This window comes from Colletotrichum costaricense, assembly GCF_030867565.1.
Source record: "Colletotrichum costaricense strain IMI 309622 chromosome Unknown Scaffold_7.1, whole genome shotgun sequence".
Lineage (NCBI taxonomy): Eukaryota > Fungi > Ascomycota > Sordariomycetes > Glomerellales > Glomerellaceae > Colletotrichum > Colletotrichum costaricense.
The window spans coordinates 2,167,183-2,180,757 of NW_026848236.1; the positions used below are offsets into that span (position 1 = coordinate 2,167,183).

General features: G+C 53.3%; 5 protein-coding genes across 5 annotated transcripts; 3 read left to right on the top strand and 2 right to left on the bottom strand.

Moving 5' to 3' along the window:
- Positions 1-1,248: 1,248 nt before the first annotated feature.
- On the top strand, positions 1,249-1,620 carry CCOS01_07881 (uncharacterized protein; the record flags this gene model as incomplete). Its single annotated transcript, XM_060456044.1, has 1 exon — positions 1,249-1,620. A coding segment is annotated over one exon (372 nt), but the record flags the coding sequence as incomplete, so codon positions are not given.
- A 4,684-nt stretch (positions 1,621-6,304) lies between these two features.
- Positions 6,305-6,673, top strand: CCOS01_07882 (uncharacterized protein; the record flags this gene model as incomplete). The annotated part of the gene is made up of 1 exon (XM_060456045.1): positions 6,305-6,673. One exon carries the CDS (start codon positions 6,305-6,307, stop codon positions 6,671-6,673), a length of 369 nt encoding a protein of 122 aa, XP_060313937.1.
- A 521-nt stretch (positions 6,674-7,194) lies between these two features.
- CCOS01_07883 (uncharacterized protein) lies at positions 7,195-7,497 on the top strand (the record flags this gene model as incomplete). The annotated part of the gene is made up of 1 exon (XM_060456046.1): positions 7,195-7,497. The coding sequence occupies one exon, from the start codon at positions 7,195-7,197 to the stop codon at positions 7,495-7,497; it is 303 nt and encodes a 100-aa protein (XP_060313938.1).
- Positions 7,498-10,049: 2,552 nt separating this feature from the next.
- Positions 10,050-11,525, bottom strand: CCOS01_07884 (uncharacterized protein; the record flags this gene model as incomplete). Its single annotated transcript, XM_060456047.1, has 4 exons — positions 10,050-10,362; positions 10,429-10,912; positions 10,982-11,046; positions 11,113-11,525. The coding sequence occupies 4 exons, from the start codon at positions 11,523-11,525 to the stop codon at positions 10,050-10,052; spliced, it is 1,275 nt and encodes a 424-aa protein (XP_060313939.1).
- A 613-nt stretch (positions 11,526-12,138) lies between these two features.
- CCOS01_07885 (uncharacterized protein) lies at positions 12,139-12,366 on the bottom strand (the record flags this gene model as incomplete). Its single annotated transcript, XM_060456048.1, has 1 exon — positions 12,139-12,366. One exon carries the CDS (start codon positions 12,364-12,366, stop codon positions 12,139-12,141), a length of 228 nt encoding a protein of 75 aa, XP_060313940.1.
- Between the last annotated feature and the right edge of the window lie 1,209 nt (positions 12,367-13,575).

A 13,575-nucleotide genomic window follows, 5' to 3' on the forward strand; every position in this document is an offset into this window, starting at 1 on the left:
CCGTGCTGTCGCCGGTTGTTGTTGATTCCTAAGTAGGTGTATGTAGGTGTTTACTTTGTTTGGCGTTGATGGGTTGGTTAAGCGCTGCGCTTAGAGCGTGCTTGACGCCTCAAAATTGGGAGGGATAACGTGGGCCTATGACAGTGTCGCGCTTAATGCTCCCGCAGCTGGCGACAGGCGCTAGCGCGGCGTTCATCGTTCAATTGGTGAACCCGAGGGAAAGAACGCCCAGAGCGGCAGCCACGAAGCGAGACAGGCGCACACGGCGCAAATGCTGGTGGTGCGTGCGTCCTGATGGCTGGCAGTGTACAGAAGCGAAAAACACCGTACTGAGCACAGTATACTGGAGTGGCCTCTGCTCCTGCAGCATTGTCTTATGTTCACGCCCCTCTGAGCCAATATCCACTTCTACATTCACACCTCCTCCCTTTGCTCTACCTTACCTTACCATAAGGTACACCGTACAATACGACGCTCTCTCTCTCTTTCGCTTGTATCCTACACACCTTCAATATCTCCCCTGCTACCTTATCTAAGCAACCGCTGTATTCCACCATATTCGCGGACGACTCCCGATGTCAATCCGCAACCATGACCAAGCTACGAAGACTCAAAACCGCCGGAAGAAAGCACCGTGCCTAGCTAGGCGCGTTAATTGAGGATCATAGACAAGTCATTTCAGTATCATTGCCACCAACCCACAAATACTCGCTTAAAGCGCCCGCAGCCGCTCTTCCCTGTCGAGCATGGTCGAGGGCATGTCTTCAAGTGGTGTTTCCCTCACGACAAGTGTGGGGTAACGAGACGAAGGATCGAGACAAGCTGCGTCAAACTTGTCCTCAACAGGACCTGCATGCTTCAACATAGAGAAAGACAGGAGACATGACAGGGTATCACCGTTGGGCCAGAGCAAGGGGTCACGGGAGGCTTGAACATGAACGCAAACCCCCAAAGAGATACAACAAGAGAGCAATGAGATCTCAATTTCCGGTACGAACTTGTTTTCGCACCCCTCAAAGCTTCAACCGTACCGCAAAGAGCCTGTAACGCATTCTTCCCACAAGTCATTGGCGACTAACCGTGTTTCGTATCCAGACGTGGAGTATTGCTGGCCAGTGCGCAATATCATGAGCAATCTCCAAATCGTCCGAGGATTCGAGTCTAGCCTTGATTGCCAGTGGGCATGCTCCTCAATCAGTACAAAGAGGCAGGGCCATCCCAAGCAACGGGCGCCGTGACTGTCCAAGGCCGGGGCGATTTGCAATCGACGTCCGGCAGCTGTCGCGTCATCCGGGTATTTCGATACGCAGGCATTTCAATATCGCTCGCTGTCGGCTCGTCTCTCCGTCCTGGAAGATCTGTTCGGGAGTACGCGAACAGAATCGAGGCCAATACAACTTGGCCAAAAAGTGGTTCAAACACCGAACCGTTGCGGGCTTAACCCAATCGGCCACTTTGATGACCGATCACAGCTTCATGCGTCGTCAAGCCTCTTCCTTTGAAGCGGGGAAATGCGACCCCCATGAGTTCCACGGAGTTATCGAAGGAGAAGAGGCATTCGGCCCCGAGACAAACAGACGGCTGCTGTCTTCCGGCTCAGTTAATTTCCACCGTCACTAACCCCGAGCGAGGTTGAAATGATGGACAAGCATATCACGGGGTGACCTGGTCATTCGATATACGCTTGTCTATACGAAGAGGCTGTCACGACTTCGACATGAACCCTACGGATGAAGCCTGTCAGCTTTACCTACATGAAAAGGATGAGACTTATCATGCTTCTGTTCAAGCTTGCCGTATTTGTCGTCAATGCTTCAACGCTACTTATCGGCTACCTCGTGGTTCTGAAGATGACCCAGTCTGCAATCCTTTCGATCTGAACGCCTGCTCATCAGGGGCCACAGCTCCATGGCTTCCCCTTAACGTCTGCCTGCAAATCAAAGCAGCCGGGTAGACGAGATAGTGCATGCTTGAAAGCGGCACAGTCCTTTCCAGAGCTTCCATGTGGCTGTTCCACTGTCGCCCTATGAGCCGGCCCCTGCTTTTCAACCATCATTAGCCGTTGACCACTGTTGCTTCATGATCCTTTGCAAGTGACAGTAGCACCGTTTTCGTGCCACCTGTTCGCCCCGCCGCCAATGTACATCAGCGTCCTGCCGGTGACTTCGCCACTTCGCGCCCAACAGGGCTGGCTTCTGAGCGACTAGCCTTCGACGAGATGGAGGGTGAATCGATATGGATGCAGACGGACTGGGCTGTGGGATGCTCCCGACCGGCACGGCAGTGGATCAAGCCACCAACCTTGTCCAAATTCGCCCGCCCAGCCCATCAGTGGACCTCAATAATACTGCTGCCTGGAAGTCATCACAGGTCGTCAGCCTACCCGTAGCGCGCAAGCGACAAGAAACACGACGAGCGGCTACCGAGTGTCTCAACATATTCTATGCAGTGCTGTTTGACTGCTAGAGCGGCGTCTTCCTGTAGTCCAAAGCGATAGCTCTTCTGGAATCGTTACCACAACCTCCCACAATCTCGGAGTACGTGATAAGCATATGCTCATGTCCCCGGATGTGAGTTCAGAGCCTGCAATCAGCAATTTAATAGCCCCAGCTTGTTCTACCAGCAACGTTACGACTTCGGACGATTGTTGAGGACTTCGGCCACTGGAACGGATGATAAATAAAGGGCTCACACGTTTGGTTACCCGGAGCTTTCGGGGCTAGGGATAGAGACAGCCACAGGTACTCGAGCTCTGACAAACGCCAGTTCGACTTTGGGACGAAGACTTTCAATAACTAGAGAGGGGTCATTGGAATACCAGGAAATCCCGAAAAACCAGAAAAGGAAGCAGCTGCACTTAGCTAGACTATGCTTTGGCGTCTCAGGTCAAACTTGCTGCGCCTACTTCGCTACTGCTATCATCGAATAGCAGACGCTTGACGAGTCTTGAAGGATTGCACTTGCAGGTCGCGTGGTGGCCAATAAGGCCCAAGACGCAACGAGTGTCGTCGAGTATTCCGTCCAATGGCGCACGAGGAGAGTAGATGGCCACAGCATGTCAGGACCTGTGACAGCTTGTTGTCAACTTGTCAACTTATCAACTTGGCTTGCCTTCAGAGTGGGCCATCACCAATGCAACCTCACTTTATGGCGATTCCCCAAACCGGTAGGATATGGGCCCGATACTTTTCCGGGTCGCTGGAGTCAAAGCTCCACGTGAATGTTTGCCCGTTGCACATTCTGCTTATATAATATAACAAAGGCTAGGTTTTGGCCCCCAACCTTGCGGCAAACAGTCTGGGAGCCCCATGCATTGGTTGGTCGAAGAGTTGTCGCCAGTTCACAGCTGCATCGACTGTAATTGAAGCTGCCTACAGTTCGCGTCATTGCGTGTGGCCGGTGGCAAGTTGGATCTCTCTGCAATGGCTGAAACACCAGCGAGTATGAATGTCTCTTCCTGGGGACACAGAGCTTGCGTATATCCATGACGCCAAACCGTCCGTCGCAAGCCACCCTAGACAGACAGCGTTTTCAACTCGTATTGTCAAAGGATAGGACAGTCGAGTCTTACAGCAGTCGTCTGTGCTATCTTGCTCACAGCTGATAGCTCCTTGGCCTGTCGCGAGTCTAATTTTCGATTTTGCCGAACGGCGGCCCCTTTTCTCCTTTTCCCGATCTGTTTCATTTTCGATACGAAAATAGCTGGTATTGGGCGCGGATTGCCGTGTCGTGGATACTACACCAAGCCGCGCAGATGAAGCCCGGATGACAATACCGACATGCCCGACAGTCGTAGGTCCCAGTCTCCCCCGTTCGCGGTCATTCACCGACGGGCGTAATGGGGCCGAACGCGCACGAGAATTCGGGACTAGGGTCGGTTTGCCAAGCTCGAGGATCATTTGTAGTCGCTCTGGGTCCGCCGACACGTTCATGTGGAGCATGAGGCCACTCTAATGACGGTAATCTCGACTCTCGAGCGGTTGGCGTGATAGTCATCCGCCTAGACTAGCGTTTACCCAGCACGGGGAGCCCCCGGATCACATCCCAAGGGGGCTCAATTATTGACATCTGTCCGTGACTGTACACTACGGACACAGGCTATGGACACCCGCAAGGTTACTATGCGTTCGAGGTGTTTACTCCCGAGCCTGTTCGGGAGTAAGATCGAGGTTGCAGAAGGCTGCAACAGCGTAACCTGGAGGTTGGATCCAGAAACCAGGGACCAATCATTGCACATCCCAAGTGTTGCAGCCAGCCAGTCAGGCACCTTTGGTAACCGTGCTGGAGCCCGGACGAGCAGGTTTACGGATACTTGCCATCGCCAACCCCCACCGATAGGTACTGGACCCCTTCGTAACCCCAACCCTTCTTCGCTCAAATCCACGGGGATTTGGATCTCTTGATCTTTGGTCACGCTTTTTTTTTTTTTGAGCCATTACGAACAGGGTCTGCCCATCCGACCGTCAACCTCGGGCCTGTCTAATCATGGCCGAGTCTCTTGCGGAATTCCAGGCATGACGGATAATCCACGGGCGTCAGGAAGGGGTAACTTTCGGCTAGCCTGGGGAAGAAGGGCACTGTTCAGAAGAGTGAGCTCGTCTCTGCTCTCGTCTTACTGGTTGCAGTGAACTGATAACCCATGAACGTACCTAGCAAAGACCAGAAATTCGACTATCCCAAAATGGGTACGACGTTGTTCATATCCTCCCTCAGCTCTCATTCGATATTTTGCCGCACATCGACTCCCAAGGCAGGCGACTTACGAAAGATGACATCAGATTCTCTAGGTGGTGCCCCTGGTCTTCTTTTTATCATCCGTACAGATGCGGGCACATTCAGCGCATGAATGATGGATGCTGTCCCCCCTCATGCCACAAAAGCCGCTTCATTCCCTGCTCACGGCTCTCTCGCCCCGTCTTCCACTCCTGGCCTTTCCTTGTAAGCCATGTGCCTCACAGGGCAGGGTGTCGAGTTGTTACTCCAGTCTCTAGAAAGGGGGTTCAGTAGAGAGCAGATTGAGTTATATGGGAAGGCCAGTCGGGGTGTGGAGGAAGAGCGAAGTATTACCTACACTATGACCACAGTAAGTACTACGACGTTGGGTACTTGGCGAAGCTGAGGTTGCAATAGGTACCAACTTTTGGCCCTTGCGAGAGTTTCGGGTAGCGAATTGAACCGCTCACTCCACCCTGAGATTAAAATTTGGGGGCGGAGAGTCTCCGACAAGCACGAGCCAGAACCATGGATGAACGTCTTCGGTGAACCCGGCAAGGATTTCGGACGAGAGAGCTTGCCTCGGGACCGAAGGTTCAGTTTGTAAGGATGATGTCTCTGGGGATGACGGGACAAGGTATGACAGTCTCGACTCTCCCCATTAGAAGTGGCAATAAGGAGACCGGACGGCGTGTTGAGCATTGACTACCTAAGGTAAGGTAGGTTGAGATTGCCTTCACTGCTGATACAGTACCTACAGTCAGTCGTCACTCCCAGGTCTGCACGCCCAGCAAGGGTAGTGTAACATCCAGTATCCGTACCTCGCGGAATCTACGCAATATGTCAACCGGGAGGAAAGAAGGTAACGTAGCCATACACGGAATATCTACGTACCCAGCCAGGAGTGAGGTGTGTCCATACCTACCTTACCTTACGGACCTTAGGTACTACCTCAAGGTACAGGACAGAGCAAGGTAAGGTACCCACCGTTGTGGTCTTGCACTGCACTTTCTTCACCTCCTCTGTCCGCAGCATCCCCTGCACCCTGCCACGCCTGCCCTCCTCGTCTGTTGGGTGAAGGCTGACAGACGGCGGGGGCGCCCCTCTAAAAGTCCGGGCGGTCCAGTAAGATGCCTCCCTCACCTTTGCAGTGTCGCTCTCAACGCTCACAACTTGCCAGGCCAGCCCTTTCTGATCCATCACCAGGTCGTCGACACCAACCGGGTGGCACCCACGTCGTCTTCCCTCGCACTGCATCTGCATTGCATGGCTCCTCAATCCCACGTTGATCTCGGACTGGGCTGCGTTTCTTCCTTCGCAATTCTCGGACTCGGAGGATGACACGCCCTTGACGCAGCATCACTTGGTCCTGTGCCTCATCCTCCCGCGGAAGACCTCGGAGAGGCGCGTGGGCGTCGCGCAGCCATCGACGGGACACCCTCAAAGCCAAAGGAGCAAGCGACGGTATCGTCGTCGTCATCGTCTAGTCGTAGTGATACAGAAAAATTCGAACTTCAACAACCATGACCACCACCACGATAGCCATGACTACCGCACAAGTCTGCGCACTACCTGCGTCAACAGCCGCGGTATGCCGCCGCCGCCTCCTCCGCCGCCGCCCGCCCGCCTGTCTATTCCTTCTTGCCCTGGCGGGCCGTTCCAAGCCCCAAATTCTCAGAAGCAAGAACTCATCTCAGCTCAAACGAGATTTGTGCATCTCCTATTCGACCTTATTTTGATGCCTAAAGGCAGGCTTGTCGCGATCAACCCTCCAACCCCGACCTCTTTCCATAATCAGATGGATTCGATAGACGTTAAACCAGACATCGTTAGGGACGCCTACAACCTACCAACGTCTTCCCTACCAGTTAGGACCCGTCCTATTTCCATCGCGGCTGTGTCGGACATGGGGGGAGGGGTGAAGGCGGAGTCAGCTACACCACACACTACACCACAGTGACTATCCATACACACCTCCAGCATTTTCCCATTCTCCAATAAGTACGTACCTCGCCTTACCTTCATTTTCGGTACGTATCTGATCCTGTTCCCCTCACCTTGCTTGTTGTTCTTTGCTCACCGTTTTGCAGCCCGCTTGGCCTAGAAGATATCATAACCCTGAGATTTGCGGAGGCTTTCCTACTCATACGAATTCTGGCCTGCCACTCCTGGCCTAGAGTCTAGACGGCTGAATACGGATGCGCCGGTCGAGCCAGACAACTCTAAGCAGCTCATCTGCAAAAAAAAAAAACTTCGTTGCCTTGACTGAACCCGGCTTGTCTGGGTCGTCTGCGACGGCGATCGCTGCCCGCTCTCCCTTGTGAGCCCTGGGAGCCCGGGTCCCAGGTTCCTAGTCCCCCAACCAGGTCCGTTGTGACGGGAGGCGGGTCTTCAATTGCCCGCCGGGACCAGTTACACTAGACAGAAGAGGCTTGGGTTGAGTCGACTGGCCCCTCTTGCGTTTCCTTGTCCGATGGCAGCATGCAAGTCGGTCAGCCTGATTCGGCCAACTGCATACTCTTCCAAGTATTCATTGCATGTGTCGCTCAACTCTGGATGGTCTACCGACTAGCGTTTTTGTCTCGGCTTTGGTCCGATGGACGTCAAATCAGCATTTCTCGCGAACAAGAAATGACTGCAAACTTTGCTGTCCTGGTACCGGGCGATGTCGAATGGGTGAGGGAGAATTCGAGAAGAAGGCAATCGCATCCGCGGCCAGTATGGATGTCTAATACCTGCCTTGTCCGCCTGTACGGTGCCGATCCTACGCCAGTCGACCCGTAAACTTGGTAAAGCATCTTTCGACTCCACGGCTTCTCAACGTTGCACGGCAGCCACTTGCTCGCAGCGGCTCTGCTAGCCATCCCGGTTCTAACACTACGACTCACAAATGGAGACGCTTTGGGGCGATCCCCAGTCAACAATGGCATCATATATTGATCCTCAAAGTGCGCCAAAGCGCCCCCCCCTTCCCAAAGTTGGCTGCGCGCCGTCTCGGTCCGGCACCGGCGTGAAGAGGGGACCTCCATCCACCACCAAGAATCCCCATATTTTTCTTGATATCATCCGATGGTCCTCCATGTCGGCGAGCGATAGTAAGCAAGCGAGATGGGATGCTGGGCGCGCCGCGTACCAGTCTACCAGATCACAGATGCCATTCTCTCACACCTCCCCGTCCGAAGTACACGTGGACGATAGATTGCTTCCGCCGGTGGCCTGGAAATCCAGCCCCACGATCCGTGAGTTCCACGGCTGGGAACCGGGGGAGCCCACCGGGTGTTCGAGTCTCCGCCGGGCCCTTGCAAAAGTCGGATAAAGCACGACGGTCTCCTCTCCAACTCCGCTCGACTGATCTTGACATCACTAGGAAGCCCCCGGCTCATAGCTCACTTGGCGCTGGCGCTTATGCATCAGCGTCTCCCCTATGGACGGAGAGCGACTCCGAAAGCTAGGACCTTTCCTCTCCTCCCGTGGCCCTCGCTGGAAACGTCGTCGCGCCCCCCTCCTTCATCCATCCAAACCTTGGTCCATCCGACGTCTAACCCTCCACAATCCGTCGTATCTCCATTTCTGACGAATTGACAAAAGATCCAACGACATCGGATGTAAAGCAACGTAAGGTAATGTACTCATATTTCCTGCTTGGTTGTCCCCATTTTCCCTCACGGAGTACCGCATTCCAAATCCAACTAGCCTACCAGACTATGCCGCATGATCGGGAGGAGCTCCATTGTCATCTCGTAAACCCCTTCCCAGCGAAAATGCTTATTGTTCCCTCCTTTGTATGTTTGGGAGAGAGAAGGGCAGGTCCCTGTTCGTCTTCCCAACCTCGTTTTCACTCTTCTTACTTGGCCTCCGCGGCCGCCTTGACAAGGGACCCAGCGTCACGGCGTCGTTTGGCGGCCGCCAACAACAATTGTTCCTTGGGCCCGCCCCTCTTCGAAGTTCCCATTGTTTTGGATAGTAGCCATTTCTCCCTCCCCGCTCTCGCTCGCTCACTCATAAGATTCAAGGGCCCTAGCTTGGATAGCTTGGTCGTTTCCACGGTCGGTGGTAACAAATGCCCGAAACAGAGAAAGGGGTGGGGTGGGCGTGAGGGAACTTGAGAGACATTGCGGGCTGCCGGTTGCGGGCGACTCACCCAATTTCGAGATTGCCAGGGGTTCAAGCGAAAAAGTGCCGGGGTTGCAGAGGCCTTTTCTTTTTTTCCCTTCTCCCGCTTCACCACTTCCGCCAGGCCCCCCTTCCCCCTGGTAATGTCTTTCACATGTAGACTAACGACAAGGCGGATATGAGAGCGAGAGAGCGAAAGAGCGAAAGTGAAAAAACAAAAAATTGATTTTTCGATATGACGTGCGTTCAAGGATGCTTGTAATTTATCCTTCAAGGCAACAAGATTTGTTTTCTCACGCCTAAAATGTTCGGATGCCATGTCCGCTAGGTAAGTCTGCGCGCACTGCTGTTACTTGTTACTAGTCAAAAATAACCACGAAGGGAAAACCAAAAAAAAAAAAAAAGGGTTTCTCCACGGAAGCCGGGTGCCATGTCCGTCTTACAGATGAGTTGTAAGACGAGACGAGATGAGACGATGTTGGTAAGACGGACAATGGTGATTTCTAATTTTGACGGACTGCATCTACTTTGATTTTCAACGTAAGTTGCTGCATGTCCCTAATTTTGACGCTGATGCACTGAGAGAGAACGGGATTGGAACGTGTATGTAGAAAGATGCGTTCTTTTTGACGCTAGTGAAAGGGTATATTTCAAGTTTCTATCGATATCGATATCGAAAAGTTGAGTAGAAGAAGATGTGCCACCTGGACGATTTTGATCGTCTTGTGCCGTTGGTGCTGTTCCTGCCGCTGCTTCCCCCATAGACAAAAGCCTTCCAAAATTGTCGTGAGAACGAAGAAAGATGACGAAGCGAAAACAAACCGAAAAAACACCTCCCCGGTAGGAAAACCCAAATAACCCAAATGAAAGAACCAAGAAACAAAAAAATGAACTCCCAAAAAAGTGTGCCAATGACAAGCTCGTTGGACAACTTCTACCTATGTGACTCCTCCCTCCTTTCCAGCGATATTTTTGTAACCCTCCTCGGCTTCTCTCGTTTCCTGTTTAAGTAAATGCTCGAATGCCCCAAACATGTACAGTTCGAATGGTAAAACGGATCTGGTATTTTCCCCCCTCCATCCGCAAATAGCACGGCCGTAAGGTCCTTGCATGGCTTGCGTATGTGTGTGTGTGTGTGTGTTGGAAAAAGGGACTTTTGTTGTTATTGTTGCTGGTTTTCTCTCCCCCGTTCGCGTGCTGTTGGTTCCAACGGCCAACAGCACTCACGTGTTTCGGCGCTGCTTGCACTTGTCGTGGAGAAGGTGGCCGTTCCTTGCCGTCGTCCTTGTGAATTCGGCGCCGCAATTAGGGCATGTGGCCTTGGTCGCCTGCCCAGACTTTTCTCTTTGGTGCCTCAGGAGGTTGCTAAAGGTTGAAAATTGTCTTCCGTTGCAGCCGTGTTCCCAGCATTGAGGTTTAGGCCGGCTCTGCACCACTCTGACGTGCCCCCCTTGGTCTGGGGCTCCGGGGCCCATCGATGGCGGCACGCCATACATCAGGCTCGGGTCTTGTCCAACAGGCATCGAGTGTCGGCTTCTGCGTTGGTTCTTGTTAGTTTCGAAGCGTCTTTCCTGGGCCATCCCCATCTCTCTCGTAACATACCCGTATTGTGCTGGCGGTTGGAACTGGTTGGAGTAGTCCATGCCACCCATGCCGTAGGCCTGGGCCATTGGTGGGTATCCGCTCTGGTAGCCATGGTCTGACAGAGGCGGGCTGTAAGAGGGGAGGTATGATGACGATCCCATTGAAGTTGCCGGCTCTGCGAGAAGGGAGATTGGCGCCGGTGCTGTCGTGTACACGGGTACGCCCATTGTTGAAGAGACGTCGGGTAGGCTGAGGGGAGGCGAATGGATGTAGGGGTTGCTACCAGCTCTGTGGACGCGTTGTGATGCCTTTGAGTCTCGACGAGCCATGTCTCTCTGCTTCTTCAATTCCCTCTGCTCTGGTGTCAAAGTCCCCCGTGGCGGGCTTGCTGTTACTGATCTGGAACCGCTGGGTGGTGTGAGGCTGGCGTCTTGGTGATGGTGTCCGAGGGAAGAGAGGTTGTGGCCAAGTAATGATCCGCTTGCTTCGGGGTTGTCGAGACCTTCAAGTTGAGATTGTTAGAGAATCCCAGAAGGGTACAAGAGGGGAGTTGAAATGGACGGTTAATTACCAGGCCAAGTGAATGCTGATCGGCTTCCCATGGTGAACGAAGGGTCAAATGGAATAGCAACAGTGCTGAAGAAGGAGGAAGTGTTAGATGGTCTTTATAGTCTAGTGGCTGGTACAATGTTGGAAGCGCACCTCATGCTTGCTCCAGTTCTCAGTGGCGGAGAGGACTGGTTGGAAGAGTAGTCCTGGGCGGGGTCCACTCTGACTAGAGGGGTCGAATCCGAAGTGTGATGTACCTCGTGTTCGTTCCACTCTGCTGCGTTCAAGATCTCAGGAGGTAGGAGGGGAAAGGGCGAGTATCCTTGTGAGTTGGAGGTTGAGAGAAAGGTTGCGGAGTTGGGCGGGTTGGGACTGATATAACCGGAGGAATGGAGAGCCTCAGATCTGACCGAGGGGCTGGACTCTAACGGTAGCGTTCTGGGGGAATCGACTAGTTGGATGTTGGCGAATTGAGCAGCTGTAGCTGATACACGGCTCCCTGCTCTAGATCTGGGTGGAAGTGAGTAAGAGTCCTCGCAACCCTGCTCAGAAAAACTGGAAGCCATTGAAAAAGAAGAAGGACGACGATGAAGAAACTCTGGATGGCACATACGGGCGAAGTTGTTGAAGAGTTGATGTCGAGATGTACTTGTGTAAGAGTATACCTTTTGCTGTGTATGTCCAAGCGTTGTTACCAGTTGATGAGTTGTATCAAGCCAGTGACGATGTTTGATACTCGAAGACCCGGATCGACGACTTATAACGAGACCAGGACGATCAGGCAACGATTTTGAGGTCTGGAGAAGGAAGGATTGCTTGCTCGCCAGGTGGAGGCTTTTGGTTCAACGAGATCACAGATGCTAAACTTGGATATCACCAGAAGGTTAAAGATCTCAGCCTCACAGGCCTAGGAGCGGGCACTGGCTTATAAATGGCAAGCGGGCAGTGAAAAGCTGTGGAGATGGTAGCCCAGATCCCGACCTCTGGACGTACCTTTTTCATCGCATGAGAGGAGAGAAGACACAAGAGACGGACATGTTCAAAGAGACAAGCTACACTACATGGAGGTAAGTCCAGACGGCGGGCAGGGGTTCAGGGTAAGAAAGATGGGATTGAGTGACCAGGCCAGGATGGAGAACAGAGTAAGGTACCAGCGCCCATTGTGTGTAAACTGTTATGTTATGGAGGGTGTGGGGGTGTGATCGCAACACACCAGAAGGGTGTGGAGAATAAGGGGGCGTGTATAAGATGGGGAACGAGGGCAGACTTTTGCTTGGGAGCGGAGGGGAGGGGGTGTAAACGGAGGCGAGGGCGGGCGAGAGAGTTCCTAGCGCATGGTGTAAGAGCGAAAGCGCGCGCAGAGCGGAGGCACGCTGCTAGAGGCGTGTGAGCGAGTGAGAGTGACATGCAATACAGAATTAATGAGACCTTGGGGGGAGTGAGAATGAGAGCGAGAGTAAGAGTGAGTGAGGGTTGCGGAGCGTGCTGAGGTATCCGTACACAGTCGAGGGGGATGATGGGCAGACGGGCACAGTTGATGAGTGAAGAAAGACATGGGGCTATGGAGGGGACGGGGAAGGGATCGATAGGCTCCAGCATTTCCGGCAAAAGCATTGGCAGCCGTAACGAAACGCCCTGGTCAACGTCCCTGCTTCAAGCTTGAGACGGGCTGCAGGGCTAAGGCTAGTGCGCACTAAAGCACTGCTAGGTGAAAGAGGTGTGGAAAGTAGAGGATGGATCATGGATGACATCGCTCGAGCCCTGGCTGCCCGTCAGAGACCGGCCCTTGGGTTCTGGGTTTCTGGGTTTCTGGGTTTCTGGGTCAGCTACCTTACACAGTAAGGTAGTACTAGGTATCTGTGCTGGTGCTGGGCCTCGGGGAAGGGCTCAGGGAAGAAGACGACGGCCCACGGATGTTGGTGACGGGGAAGGGGAGCCCTTGACTTGAACCCGTCCCAGCCGGTCTATGATCGGGAAAGAGTGGGTAATGGGACTTCAATTGACCTTATTCCCTATTGAGGCAGCAGTTTCGACGTTAACGGGGAACCAGGGGCCGTAATTGTATGTCTGAGTACCCTGAGTTGAGGGCATTCGATCATCGATTCGACGAGGTGATATTCCAGCAAGCTAGGACTGAGGAACCGCTGCGCGCGCAAGAGAACACCTAGGAAAGATGAAATGATGGGTTAGTAGGATGCCGGGCCTAGCAGCCAGTGTGTGCGTGTGTGTGTGTGTGTCGAGGAAGCCTGTGTATGGTTGAATGTGAGTGCGCGTGTGTGTGTGTGGCATCCTGTATCCATGCCCTCTTGAGGTTGTCTAAGTTGCAGTAGGTGACTGACCACTGGGCCCCAGGAAATGGCAGTGTTGGGCCGGGAGCCAGTACGTCGGGACGGCGGTTTTGCGTAGCAAACCTAGCCCGGCACTGGACAGGCAGAGCAAGAACTTGATGTTGGTCCGATGGGCTGTGACGCTACAGGATATGTATGAAGCGATTACTTCTCATTTTTTTTTATGTGCTCAATTCGTCTGTTTTCTTGGCAGCATCGACAGCAAACCAGATAGCGGGTAAGCAGCGGTATCGAATTCCCAAGTCCAATTGGAAGACTGAGGTACTTC